The following is a 13,777-nucleotide window of genomic DNA, read 5'->3' on the forward strand; positions in this document are numbered from 1 at the left end:
TACTCATGACTCACAATGGCGTGCTTGAAAGCCCGTCTTGTACAAAGGCATCTTATTTATACCACCATCTTATTTGTTATCCATCGGTAGCGACGGCGTTTGGCTTGCTTTTTGATTAGTTCGTGGCTACAGCTCAGGCCTCTATTCTTTACGCGAATTACACGTACTGGCAAGGATGTTGGAAACGTCTATGATAGCCATAGCTGACTATATTTAGTTTTAAATAACATGATACGTAATTACGTCAATGTTGAAAAAGTAAAAGAGCGATGAAACTAGCATGACTGCAAAGCGACGATACGTCTTAGAGGCTTTATGGGCTGAATGATGATTATGTCATATTTCTGAAATTAGAGTTCCAGTATATTCTCCGCACATGAGACATCACACAATCTTCCCCCGCCTGCATATTGTCGACTTGGCTGCAGAGGAGAATAAAGACTGTAACTCTATCTTCGGCTCAAGAGCACATCATCGTCATTGTAGGGGGTATATGGTCATCATGGATGGCATGGGCAATTCGAACCAAAAGTTGGCCGTGCCACGAAGCTCAAGGAATTCCGGCCAGATGCCTGTATCAATTATTAAGAACGAACTAACATCTCGTCTCGAAACAAATCCACAAATAAGAGACTTGGTTTGAAAATATATGCTACCAAGTAAATCTAGGGCCAAAGCGCTAGACACGAAGTGAACAAAAGTGCTAAACTTGAAAATAAAGAAGAGAAATCAACAACCGAATCATCACCAATCCTCAAGCTCTGCCTTTGCCTTTGCCACCTGCAACTAGAGCTGGAAATTCATCATCGCTGCCTCCTTGATTCTGCTGGAAGGATTTTCGGCTTTCTTCCTCAGCCAGGCTCAGTTCCAATGCAAGACGCAGGTCGTCGTCCATGTCGGGACTCAATGCTTCAAGAGAAGAATTAGCTCCAGGCTGAACCATTGGTGTGTGGCTCGTTGATGGCGTCGACGGTGTCTGTTTACCGCGTTTCTCAGAGTAGGTTACTGGAAACCCAAAGTCACCAGAGCTGTTGCCCTTGGGGGACTGGTCTGCGCCATTGACATCTTCGAGCAAAGAAAGTCGCAAGGCTTGCTGGATCTGCAGTTCAAAATCACTCTCGTCGTTCAGAGCTTGAGGAGGAGGCACGTTGCTGCTGCTCGCAGTTGGCGGGCTAAGACCTGTGACACTGGGATCGGGCGTGACGGTGTCAAGACTGCGCCCGCTCGTTGAAGTAGTGTCAAAAGCAGAACCAGTCTCGCTGGCGCTGACTCGACGATGCCCATCAAGCAAGAATGTTTCTTGAGATATCATCTCCGCATATTGCAGTGCTTCTTCTTCAGTTAGATCGGCCAAGCCGACACCAAATCGTGAACGGAGATGTGCTTGCTCTTGGGCTTTGCGATGTTCCTCTACCCGTATCATTTCAGCTTCAGCGGCAATGTACCCTTTGAGACCTCCGGTGACCCGCCGGCTGCTGTCGGCGCGGCCATGGATTTCCGAGTGACGAAGACGGCGTCTTCGGCCTGTTGGTTGGCCCGTGGAGCTGTAGGCCCAGTATCGCACAAATGTGCCAAAGCATACGATACCCCTCAGTACAGTTGGGTCCGGATCCAAATAAAGGGCACCGACAGAAGCAAAAGCGCTATGCCGTAAATTTGGGTTTGCTGAAAGCACCATACGCGGTACGCGGCCCATCGAGCGCGCATTCAGGGTCCGGATAGGATCCAAGGTGGATGCCAAAGGGTCCCATGCTTGCACAAGACCATCGCTACCGCCATGAACCAAGTATAAGGCGGAGATGGCCAGACAAGATATTTCAGGTGACTCGGTTTGAATGATTCGGACGGGCTTGATACCGTCAACAAGGTGCCCGGCCCTCATGTTCCAGAGCCAGACAGAGCCCACGCTGGTGCCAACACCAATCATCCTTGCCCATCGGCCAGGAATGTCTGCCGCAGCTTGCTTGGTAGGCGTTGTAGAACCTGATAATGCGCTTGTACCGTCCTTCGAGGCATTCTCTGATGACGTCGAAGTGGCGAACAGTGACATATCGACGGCAGTAGTGGTTATCCTGACGGCATCATTGGGCATCAAGAGCCTCGTCTCTTGCCAATCATGGGGTTTGCCCACTCCTAAAGTCATTGGTGATTGTGTTCCGGATGCCACGGTCTGCTGAGGCTCTGAAAATTTCGGCTTAGTTGACTCGACCACACCGTCACCAAACAGAGATGGTACTGGAGCAGTCTCGGCCTCTGGTGTAATATCTGCCAAGCCCACTTCACCAGTGATAACACGCGAAAAGCGAGTTATCGAAGCCAGCTGTTCCTCGTCATGGTTACACTCAATAACAAAGATAGCCTCTCCTGCTCCATCTGCAGTTACAGAAGAAAAGTCCACCTCAAGTTTGCGACGCATGTCCCAGCCAGTACACACCTTACGGAAATGGCTTGGCTGGTAGCGTAAGAATTTCTCGATCTCTCGAGCTTCTGCAATGAGTTGGTTTTTATTCAGGTCCATGGCATTGGACGGAGACCGCGGTGAATATGTGCCTCGAAGCGCATTCTTTTCCCATTCATCAGGCCGTGCCTGGCGACGAGTGGTTTCAACCAGGTGCCAGTAAGTGGATCGACCAGCGTACCAGGCACATTTTGTTGCATCCTCAGCTTTGGATCTGTGGACCAGAGGTGTTGGCGGCTGGGTCAAGTAGAAGACCTCACCGAGTGCGTTTAAGGCAACCGCGAAAACACGATTGGCGGCTTTTCGCTTCTGGCTGTAGGCTTCATCAACTTGAATTGCAATGATTGGAACTCCTGGACTCAAAGCCCAGCGAGCAGTGATCTGGCCCGTCGGGAAACGAGCTCCGGTAGATTCGGTTGCCAAAGCATACGCAGTAATCACACCCAAAGTAGAGCCTGTCAGAATCCCCATCATGGTTTGGGTAAGAGAGGGCACCGCGGCAGACTTGGCGATCCAGACTGAGCAGATACCTTCGGAGAGTTCTGGTATCTTGGGGATATCCGGGTAAGCGTCGGCCATGCTCGAGTCTGGACTGAGATATTTGCCCCGATAGATTGTTGATGGGCGGAAGAAGGCGCGCCCGCCCGGAAAGCCCTCTCCAGCGACGACTCCAAATGGCTGACTGGCATCCATAACATTTGGCACCGCAGCTGGGCCCTCACCCACGCCATAGGGCAAAATCTGGGGCACGACCTCATCGAATTGGGAAAAGGTGAAAGGGTCGTCGAGACCCCACTTCTCTACTTTTCCGATGGTTGGATCACTGGCACTGCAGGCGTTCAAATCTGCTGCGCCATGTATCACCCGAGGCGGTTTCTTGGCGCTTGAAGCAAATGTAGCATGAGCGTTGGTGACCATGGAGGGTAGTTTTGTGTTATACGTCAACACGGCGCTCAATTTCTTTCCAACGTGCGCGTTGCGCGTGGAAGATCCGATACCACGCGAACTGCTGGGCTTGCCTCTAGCAAGACTTCGTAGCAGACGAGTACGAAGAAGATATTCGCTGCGCCATGAAGCATCGGCTGTCAGGGGCGTAAAGAAGCGAGTCTCGGACCGAATGAATTCGTCATCGTCGTCTAGAACTCCATTTGATTTCCCGGGCAGCAGAAGAGTATCATGGCCAGGAAAGAAACGCTGGAACGCCATACGCCACGCATGCGAAGTTGTAACCAAACCATAAAAGCGTTTCGATACCAAGGCAACGGCGGTATGAGAATCGGGGTGCAGATGCGAGAGAATGTGCGTCAAAATCTCTGCAAAGGATTAGTTGCTGCCATTCCAGTCATCATTACATATAAGTCGACGAACCATTGGGGAAATCAGCCAGCTGCGGTCCGTCTGAAGACGGGGTGACACGCTTCACGACCTTGAAACCCATTGCCTGTCGTGGCATCGAAGGCGACAATGCATTTTCATATTCCGAAATACGCTGACCAGGGGACAAGAGAGGAGGGTCCTGCACGCTCAGTCCGTGTAATTTGTCGTCGAATCGGTCGAAATCGACATCGTCCGCAGAATCGAGTCCATACTCGTGGTCATCAACACGGCGGCTGCAGGCAGAGGGTGGCGATGTGCTGCAGGAGCTCCGCGAGTCGCAACCACGGTCAGAGCCGCCATGCTCGAGCTGGTGAAAGCCATGTTGGGAGGGAGTTTGGGGCGAGACGAGGGTGCTGATGACTTGCGAGCTTTGGGAAACCTCAGGAAACTCTTGTTGCATAAAGTACGGTGGCAAGGACTCGAGGTGAGAAAAGTATCGACTGTGCTAGATTCGAGGCACAGTCGGATTGGAGGGTATTGCAGGTGTGTCGCGTAGTGTGTGGTGCGTAATGTGTGCTGCTGAAATGACTTTGTGCTCTATCTGGTCTTGCTGTATCGGTTGGTTGCAGAGTTGTGAAGAAGAAAAGATTGGGCGCAAATGATGGCCTGGCGTTATCTGACTCATTCACGTCACGATTCTGGATTCTCGCGGATGGAGGCTGTCATGCAGGGAATTGCGGGCTTTTGGGCCCTGTATTGGTTTCGTTAACACCTGTAGCTAGCGGGTGTAGTGTTCAGGCGACTTGCAGGCCCCCACTGGGTACATTACCGAGCTCCATACGTACCTATTGACTTCCGTACATAATGTAGGAACTGACAGGACCTGCACGTGGCAAAATCGTTTCACCTTACCTCGATTACGCTACCAAAGATGATCATATAATAAGTTCTTTCTTGAGCATAACAAGCCAAATTTTGACATGGCATTTTTCCGGCCTGATTTATATGTACATATATAAGAAATGGAGTTCAACAGAGAGCATATGAAATTGGGAAACTATTGAAGCACAGTTCTTCATCTTAAGCGCCGGACAGAAATATGACTATACCGTCTGTTGAAAGCTAGCAGACACGCGTTTGAATTTACTACGCGGCAGCTCGAGCTTCCTCTTCCTCGCAACGCTGCATGGTACATATAGAATTCCATGGTCAAAGAATGAATCTGAAACCGACCAGACCGTCCTCAACTCTGGCGGCCTCGTTGCTGCCTTCCACGAGGCCTTGTGCTTCCTCCGCATCCAGTTCGTCGTTCCCATCTTTGCCACCCGGGTCAAGCTTTTTATTTTGCCTCATCAAGTAGAACCGCAGTATTGCGGCTAGCACAACCACCCCAAACATGGCTATAGCGCAGGTCCACATGCCGTGTTCAAAGAATGGCTCGTCGCTGGTGGGATACAGCCTCGTGCCTACCAAAGGCCCACACTGGCCAATTATTTGCATGAGCGCAAAGCCGCCGCCCTGCTTGGACTCGGTAGGTTGGTTGTTGATGGACCAGGCAATAATGAGAACGACGACATTGAAGAAACCGCTTGCCGCGGGATACACCGCCAGGTATCTCAGCATCGGGTTGATGTTCAGTGGCCGCGCCAGTGCCATGACGGTATAGCCCAAAGCAGACAACAAGGCGTGGGCAATGACGAATGGAGCTCGTGTTTGCATCTTGTCCGACAAATGAGCAGTGACGAGGATTGTGAGAAATGCAATTAGGTACGGTGGTGCGCTCAAGGCTTGGCTCTCCAATGCAGTGTGGCCCATTTCATGCAAAATAGTGGGAAGAAAGACTGGCAGGGAAGAATAGGCCATGTTCGTCAAGAAGAACATGAGTGCTGTGATCCAGGCTTTCGGGTCGGCAAAGACAGATAGCACCTCTTTGGATTTTAGCGGAGATCTTTTGGAGTTGGCGCCTTTATGTGCTCGTGTCCGTGGCTTCTCATGCCGGAGGCGTAGGCGGGCGACTTTCTTCTCCCTCTCTGTGAGATACGAGGCGGCCTGGGGATGATCAGGAATGACGCTCCAGGCCACAACTCCAATGATGACGGAAGGGAACCCTTCAATCAAGAATAACAGACGCCAAGGGGCAATTGGGCCTGCCTCGCCGATTTTCAGAATTATCCAAGCCAATGAGGATGCAAAGGTTGTGGCTAACGGGGCAGCTGTCGATTGATATGTAAGCCAGGATGTAGCAAACGAAGGGCAAGCGAATAAGGCATATGCGGAATATGAATAGCAGGTAGTCATCTGGATCTTACCGGAAATGAAAAGTGCTGTTCGGAATGCCAATTCATCCTTTTTGAAGAAGAAAGACAAATAGAAGGGCACACCCGAGAAGCCTGCTTCCCCTATCCCTAACAGCGTGCGAAGAAATATGAGGGCGGGATATGAAACTGCGATTGACTGCAATGAGGCAACAATTCCCCAGGACAAGATGATGAGGGATATCTAGTTCATTCAGATTATTGATCTCAGGGGATGGAAATGTTCGTATGCTTACGTAAATGTGAGCCGGTACGATTTTGAAGAGCAGACTCATCCACTCAAATACAATGTAGGCGATATAAAAGGACGTCAAAGACCACGCGTACCACTCACTTCTGGCTGGCCTGGACTGGAGATCCTGTTCCATTCCGGCAAGACGCGCGTTGCCAATGTCTACGCAAGTCATTAGAGGTTTTCAGTGCAGGACGACAAGATGAAGACTGTTCATGAGTAACCTACTTGACCGGTCCAAGAAAGACATCATGTAGCAAACAGACAGGAACAAGACCAATCGCCTGTCGAACTTTCGGACGACATTCTGCTCCTCGTCCGGGGTGTAGAGTTGGAAACTGGCGGCAGTGCTGCTGCTGAGGCGCCGGTTTCTGCGCACGATAGGATGAAGGCCGTCATCGTCGTCATCGTCATCTTCCTCGAGACCATGGTGCCCACGGGATTGCTGACGATGGGTTTTATGCTGATCTAATTCCTGCAGCTCGTAAACCTCGTCGCTGCCAGGCCCCAAGAAGGCTACTTCATCTTGGGCATCTTCAAAATCAGAATCACTCTCGCTGTTTTGTGCAAGACGTGAGTTCTTGCTTGCGGCCTTCATGGACATATTGGCTGTACGGGGGACCGGCGCGGACCCTTTGGACACCCCTTTCGCTGCATTCATCTGTGTCGACTAGCACCGAGGTTAGCCGGACAGGGAGATAGCTAAGCGAAATCTTCTGACTCCATAGGAATGAGAAGGGGAACTAATGCAGTGGTTTGGGTCAATCTGCGTAAAAGACTTTGTGCGCCTCCATCGGGCAATGAAAAAGAAAGACTGGATGAAGAAATGGTTGTTAAAGTCGGCGGCATCAGCTGGGGAAGGCAATGTGTCCAAGGGTCTTGCTTGAACTACATTGGGACAGGGGCTAACATTATGGGTCTACCATGTACTGTACGTACAGTGTGCAAGACTCTACCGTTGTCACTAAACGTAGTAGTGTACATAGTACTGCCATTGTCTCAGCGTAGGTAGGCTGGTAGCAGACAGACACTTGAGCAGCCATTTGTGTTGGAAATTCGCCAAGTGCGAGCGAGGCCATCTCATTCATCAATCAAACCTGCCTGTCTTCATGATCTGACGGACTTGCCCTTGTCGTGAATATTGTGCGCGTTGGCATGGATATGTACCATCATCATCATCATCAGTTGAGGGTGCCTGTTATAGTAGTTCGCTCAACTGATAGCGACCTAAAACAGGTCTTGAAATATCACGTCCATCGACAAGATACTTTGGGGGTTTTTATAGAACTCATCTTCACATGAGAATACACGTGGAGCCGGTCCTATATCATGCATATTCAAAGCTTGCACTTATCAAGGACTTGGTTTCTTTAGCCGCACTCTCATCGACGTCCTACAACAGTCGCGGTGTCCCGGAACGAGCCTCATACAAACACGCTTTCATTCTTGGAAAATGTTTTTAAGATTCTTTTTTTTTTCTGGGTCTATTCACCATGTATACACTACGATATGGTCCCAGAAGGCTCTACTGCACTGTTGTTCATCTTGAAATTGCAAGCCTTGATTTCGTGTCGCAACACGGCAAACATGGCTGCTTCAAAAGCATTGACATTGCTTCGCGCTTTCTACATTGACACTGACAGCGCCGCGCACCTCGCGAAGAACCCCTCCGGCATACCGTCACCCCATCTCCCATCACCAAGCCGCCACCCTCCGTCATCTACAGCAGCCCCAACCCCTATTCTCCGCTACAAACAAAATTAGATTGAAAAAAGAAAATTGATCGGAGCACCGAACCAAAGACCAGCAAAAAGGTGGGTCCAGATTCTTGGTGATGCCCAAATGTGTGATACTATGTTTTGGCACCTGTCTCAATATTGAGATATACGACCACAAAAATGTAAAAGACAAGAAAAATTTTGAGCGATGCTCGCAGGTCCTGGGGGGGCCGGCCACCATGCCAAGGTTGGGAAAAGACATGGGCGGGATGAGCCTTCCCGGAGGGGTATCGAATAGTACGGAAAAAGGTATGAATCAATGGACGGGCGTAGAGGTCGTATGCGTCAGTCTTCAGTTCCAGCCAAGAGAGTTCTCAGCAGCGACGGGTGCCGAAATGAAAGCGGTGCGGCCAGAGTTGTTCATACCACTTCTGCCGCTGCCTTGGCTGTCTCGCATATTGCCTCCCATTTGGTTGTGGCCATTGACGCCTCCGTAGCCAGCTGCAGTGAAGTCGCGGCTGAGAAGAGCACCACCCATCAACGCCGGGCTTCCAGTCTGTCTCATCTCCGAAGGGGAGTTGACGGAGCTGGTGCGCTGGTGTCTCTGCTTCTTGCGCTTGTACCGGCGGGCAATGATGAACATGGCAGCACCATACGCTCCAGCAACAGCAATACCACCCATGGCAATAGCAGCAGTGGTTCCCTTTTGCTGGCTTGTCTGGTCGCCCGAGGAGCTGGATCCGAAAGCATCATTGGAGCCGCCTGATGAGCTGCTGCTGCTTGGGCTCGATCCGTCGGTCGAGGTTGTGCTGCTGCCATCCAGAGTTGACCCAATGAGAATATCAATGGCGGGGTTGATCTGGCTGGTCATGTTGTACACGAGAGCGTTGGGGTTCGTGTACAGGGCAGAAGAAGGAATCTTGTGGTCCAGTCTCAACAGCTCAACCGAGGACGTCGGGATGTACAGAATTGCCTGGGAAGTGATGAATCCAAGTTGAGCAGTTGTGTCGTAGGGAACAATGCTCTTCATGACAACATCATCGGTGGAGAGACTGCGATCGAACGCAATGGCCTGCGGGAGCAGCGAGAAGAGCTGGGCAGCAGCCATGGACTGCGCAGCAATCCACTCATAGTTAAAGCCGTATCCGAAAGAAATTTGGATTGGTGTCGTTCCTTCTGGTTGAGCCGACGGTGTCTCGAAGGGAGTGATGGACTTGGGCAGAGTGGTGGGAATGCCCGTCGAAGTAGCTGTTGTTGACACGGCGGATTCAGTGATGGAAGACTGCACGATGATAGTGGTGGGCAACCAGGACTGGGAGTTGGTGATCGTGGCAGTCGCTTGGATGCTAGTGACCGGAGTAGTCGAAATGGAGCTGCTGGTTGTAATGGTAGGCGTCTCGGAAGAAGTCTCGGTTGTGGTCTCTGGAAGAGTGGTGTTCTGCGTGGCAGAGGGGAAGACGCTTGTTGTGAAGCTGGTCTCGGGTGTAGTCGAGGCAGTCGACTCTGGCTGTGTGGTGTTGGTGGAAATGGTGGGGATGATCGTGGATGAATCAATGCTGGTAGTGTTCTGACCAACTGACACTGGGGTGGAAATAGAGGTCGGCGGCGTGAAAGTCGTCGTAGCTGATACCGAGTCGGTGCTGTTGACAGACACTCCAGCCGAAGTAGTGACGGTTGGCGCGAGAGATGAAAGAATATCCGAAATGGCGGCGCTCGAAGTGGCAGTGGTGGATGCGCCGGTACCGACGAAAGTTGTAGAAGTTGGGTCCACAATCGTAGGCAAGATATCAGTTAAGCTCAGATCCAGTCCAGAGGAACTAGTAGCCGACGCGGAACCCGATGCTGTTGTGCTACCGGTGCCAACAAAGGTTGTGGACGTAGGGTCAAGAATTGTGGGAAGAATATCAGTCAAGCTCAGATCCAAGCCAGAAGAGCTGGTGGGTGTAGCCGAGGCCGAGGTCGTGGCATCTCCAGTGCCTGCAAATGTAGTGCTCGTCGGGTCAGCGATCGTGGGCAAGATGTCCGTCAACGTCAGACCCAGGTCCAGTCCGCTAGAGCTAGTGGCCGATGCAGATGCAGAGTCTGCAGTAGTAGTCACCGCAGTACCGGTACCAACAAACGTGGTCGATGTCGGGTCTGCGACCGTGGGCAGGATGTCCGTCAAGGTCAAACCCAAGTCCAAACCACTGGAGCTAGTGGTGGTAGCTGCATCGGATGCTGCAGTGGTTGTAGCAAGAACCGACGAGTCAGTGGCACTGGCAGTTACAGAAGCCGACGAGTCAGTCGCATTGGCCGTGGGATCAAGCAAAGCGCTGGTGACGTCGGACACAACAGATGTCAAAATGCCAATCAGACCGCCATCGCCAGAGCTGGAAGACGTGACTGTGGGCAAGATGGTTATAGACGTATCGCTGGCAGCGTCAGTGACGGTGGCCGTGCTGTCGGTCGCGGCCTCCGTCGCAGCGGTAGTGGAATCAGCGGTCGAGGATGCTGCGGTCTCAGAGGCGGTGGCGGCAGTAGTTGTCGCATCTGCTGTGGTTGTCGCATCGGTTGCGGTCGTTGCATCAGTTGCGGTCGTTGCATCAGTTGCGGTCGTTGCATCGGTTGTGGTCGTCGCGTTTGCAGTAGTAACATCGGTAGACGTGGCACCGAGAGTAATCGGCACGTCGATGCTAAGAGATGGTAGCAATTCAATTCCACTATCGGTTGTGCTCGCATCATCGGCGGTGGTTGTCGAAGCAGTGCTGTCAGTTGCCGAAGTCGCCGTGGATTCAGCCGCCGAAGTAATGGTACTCGGCGAAATCACGATGAGCGACGTCGTATCGTCGGACAACGAAGTACCAGATTCAGAGGATGCGCTCGAGTCACGGTCTCCAGTGAGACTGCTGAAGAACTGGGATAGCGAAAACGGATCTCTCTTTGTGGTATCCGAGGAGCTAGAAACCGAACTCTCTGGCGTGGACAAAACAGGTGCGCTTGTAATGGTGCTGTTGGTGATTTCTCGCTTGATCTTCTTGGGGAAGTAGATCTTCGGTCTGTCGGGTACAGCGCTCGCCAACGAGGCAGCGGCCACGAGCGTGGCTACGGCCAATCTGGTATGCATTTTAATTCAATTAATTTCCAATTTTTCCAAATAGTATCCAACGATCTCGCAACTAGACTGGTGGCAGTCAATTAGAGTATGCGTTCTTTTCTCTTTCGTGCTGTTAGCCTCAATAGGCTCTAATGAGTGTAGTGGCGCAAAGAACGCACTTGTTTTCTCAGAGTGATCTGAATAACGAGTGTAAATGACAATATTGTCAACGAGTGTATGCTGTGAATATATTCAAGTTAACAAGTCGTCCACAGAACATCGATGGTGAAACATTATAGGCGTGCATAAATGATCCACAGATCATCCGAAGATACAGAATCGCCGTGGTTGAGCCAGAGGAAACAACAAGGCGAGGTCTGTGTCTTGAGAAAGGTATCCAAAAAGCCCCGTACCTTTTATAGGTGTTGCTGGGTCTCAGTGTTGAGAAAAGAGTGACACGACGAGGAACTCGTCAATAGTTGGTTGTTCGATAATCGCCCTCCACGACCAGATTTCAACAGATGATCGGCAAATGCATTGGCAGTCTCTCGCAACAATGCCTCCAAAGGTCCTCTTCGAGTCTCGCGTGTGATGTCGGCTTGGCAGAGTCGCAAAAACCAAGAAATTCGAAAGGAAGGGTCTGTCGCCGCCGAAGGGGAAGTTGTCGTCGAAAGGGTTTACACCTAACGAGGTCGGCGGAGAAGCTGGAGGGCAAAAAAGAGGGACGGGAGGTGAGGCAAAGGTCTGGTAGAAGAGAAAAAGGAAAGACGAATAGAGAGTGTGGGTGACAGCAGGAAACAATGGACGGAGGAAACGAGCAAGGGAGAGGAGGGAGAAGACTGAACAGACTGGGGTGAGAGCCGTTATTGACAGGGGGGCGCCACGGCTGGTATGACCAAGGAAAACCAAAGTTACCTAGCGCCTGTGGTATTATTCTTGAGCGAGGTGCCGTTCGGGCAGGGGGGGTGTACACACACGGTAAGGTTAGTCTGTGTGGCATTCATTGAATGTGTGCACGCTATGGTGGTAAGTCAGGTACGTACAGTGTACTCTGTTCCTACACAATGTACGCAAGGACCGTCATGTTCCCCCGACGAGGACACCCTCGTCGTTGCTCTCCACTGCGCGCACAAGGACCAAGCACTCGCATGTCGCTTGACAAGAAGCTCTCAGGCATTCTCGCCTTCTCTCTCCTTCTCCTCGCTTTGTGATATCCAACAACAACAACAACAACAACAACAACAATAAGAATGGTATAATGTTGGTAGTCAGTGTTTAGTTGACGCTTATTCTTTAATGAGATAACGGAGTCCTTTCCAGCGGACGGGCCACGGCCAAAGAAGACGGGGTCTTTCTTGCTCTTTGGCTTTGAGGCTTCGGCCTGGCGTGTCTTTGATGATGTGGGCAGGCTCGTGTCAAAGGAAGCCTGTGGCTCCTCCTAACTTGACTCCGCGGCCTCGAATAGGAAAGGTGCTAGCTTGCCAGGAAGAAGATTGCTTCAGGCTCAATTTTTTTTCCTCTCTCTCGTGCTGTGGGCATTCCAGGCAAAGCCAGCACTATCAAGCAGTACCTCAAACAGACGGCCTGGCGCCCTGGGAAAGGCGTGGGATTCGGGCCACGACAAGGTATCCTCGATACCGTGGGTCGTAATTTGGATGTCCCTCCAGGATCTTGGGATCTCGTCCTGGCACAGCGCCATGGTGGGCAGAGGGGGACGGCAAGGTCTCGCGATTGGGCGATCGAGTGGGGAATCTGCCACGGGCAATTTCCCCGTCTCAGGGAAAGGAGCTGACATCCTAGCCGATTTGAGCACGAAATATACGGTAGGTTTGCTCTGCAGCCAGCAGCCACCTGCACCTGCACCTGTGCTCCATGGACAAAAAAAGACGCGCTTGCAACTCCATGGGCCCGGCCCCTCGCACGGCTGCAAGCTGTGTTCGAGGGGTGGGAAAAAAAAAAAAGAGTCGGTGCAGCCGCCGGGTATTGTTTGCTGGTTGGAGAGGTAATAAGGAGGAGCCACAAACCGGCACAGCACCAGCACAGCGCCGACGGCGGACGTGTTATTGCGTTGCAATGTGCCCAAATACGGTCGATGAATTGACTAACTGGCAATATTGTCTAGTTGGTAAGCACTTGACATTCCTTGGAGGATGCAGTTTACTGTATATTGTATCCGTGGTTGATTGAACCATTTGCCGATTGCACGAGCCAGTGAGTGCATACTCGTCCCAATATCGAGCGAAGCAAGCAACCAGCCATCCAGCCAACGGGCGACAATGCACCCCATCAAAGAAGAGGGGGTGGACACATTGACTACCCACAAACGGTAGTCGAGTACTGTGTAGTATACCTACTTTCGAAGAGGAGGCAAAAGGTAAGACCCCATTCGTACAAAAACCTATATAGGTTGAGCCATACATCAGACGAAAATCAAATGCGCCTCTGCTGATGCAATGCCACAAGAGAACAAATGGCTTCTGCCGATTATTATGCGTCGTCCACGCAATCGCATTCCCGTGGCCCCTGTGACCGAAAAGGAAGTCGCAATATGCAATTGGACTGCGCGTGAGAGACCTACCTGTACTTGCCTACATTACTACATTGTAGGATGCAGTCAGGTCAATAGCACTCCCTGAGGTCCCTAGGGTATGTACATAGCCCCCA

At 51.5% G+C, this 13,777-nt stretch overlaps 3 protein-coding genes across 3 annotated transcripts; all 3 read right to left on the bottom strand.

Annotated features, from left to right (window-relative positions):
• Window positions 1-754: 754 nt before the first annotated feature.
• On the bottom strand, window positions 755-4,235 carry PFICI_05659 (uncharacterized protein; the record flags this gene model as incomplete). Its single annotated transcript, XM_007834240.1, has 2 exons — window positions 755-3,771; window positions 3,827-4,235. 2 exons carry the CDS (start codon window positions 4,233-4,235, stop codon window positions 755-757), a joined length of 3,426 nt encoding a protein of 1,141 aa, XP_007832431.1.
• Window positions 4,236-4,984: 749 nt separating this feature from the next.
• PFICI_05660 (uncharacterized protein) lies at window positions 4,985-6,926 on the bottom strand (the record flags this gene model as incomplete). Its single annotated transcript, XM_007834241.1, has 4 exons — window positions 4,985-5,988; window positions 6,085-6,274; window positions 6,327-6,484; window positions 6,551-6,926. The coding sequence occupies 4 exons, from the start codon at window positions 6,924-6,926 to the stop codon at window positions 4,985-4,987; spliced, it is 1,728 nt and encodes a 575-aa protein (XP_007832432.1).
• A 1,466-nt stretch (window positions 6,927-8,392) lies between these two features.
• Window positions 8,393-11,143, bottom strand: PFICI_05661 (uncharacterized protein; the record flags this gene model as incomplete). Its single annotated transcript, XM_007834242.1, has 1 exon — window positions 8,393-11,143. The coding sequence occupies one exon, from the start codon at window positions 11,141-11,143 to the stop codon at window positions 8,393-8,395; it is 2,751 nt and encodes a 916-aa protein (XP_007832433.1).
• Between the last annotated feature and the right edge of the window lie 2,634 nt (window positions 11,144-13,777).

This window comes from Pestalotiopsis fici (assembly GCF_000516985.1).
Source record: "Pestalotiopsis fici W106-1 unplaced genomic scaffold PFICI_Scf_3, whole genome shotgun sequence".
NCBI lineage: Eukaryota > Fungi > Ascomycota > Sordariomycetes > Amphisphaeriales > Sporocadaceae > Pestalotiopsis > Pestalotiopsis fici.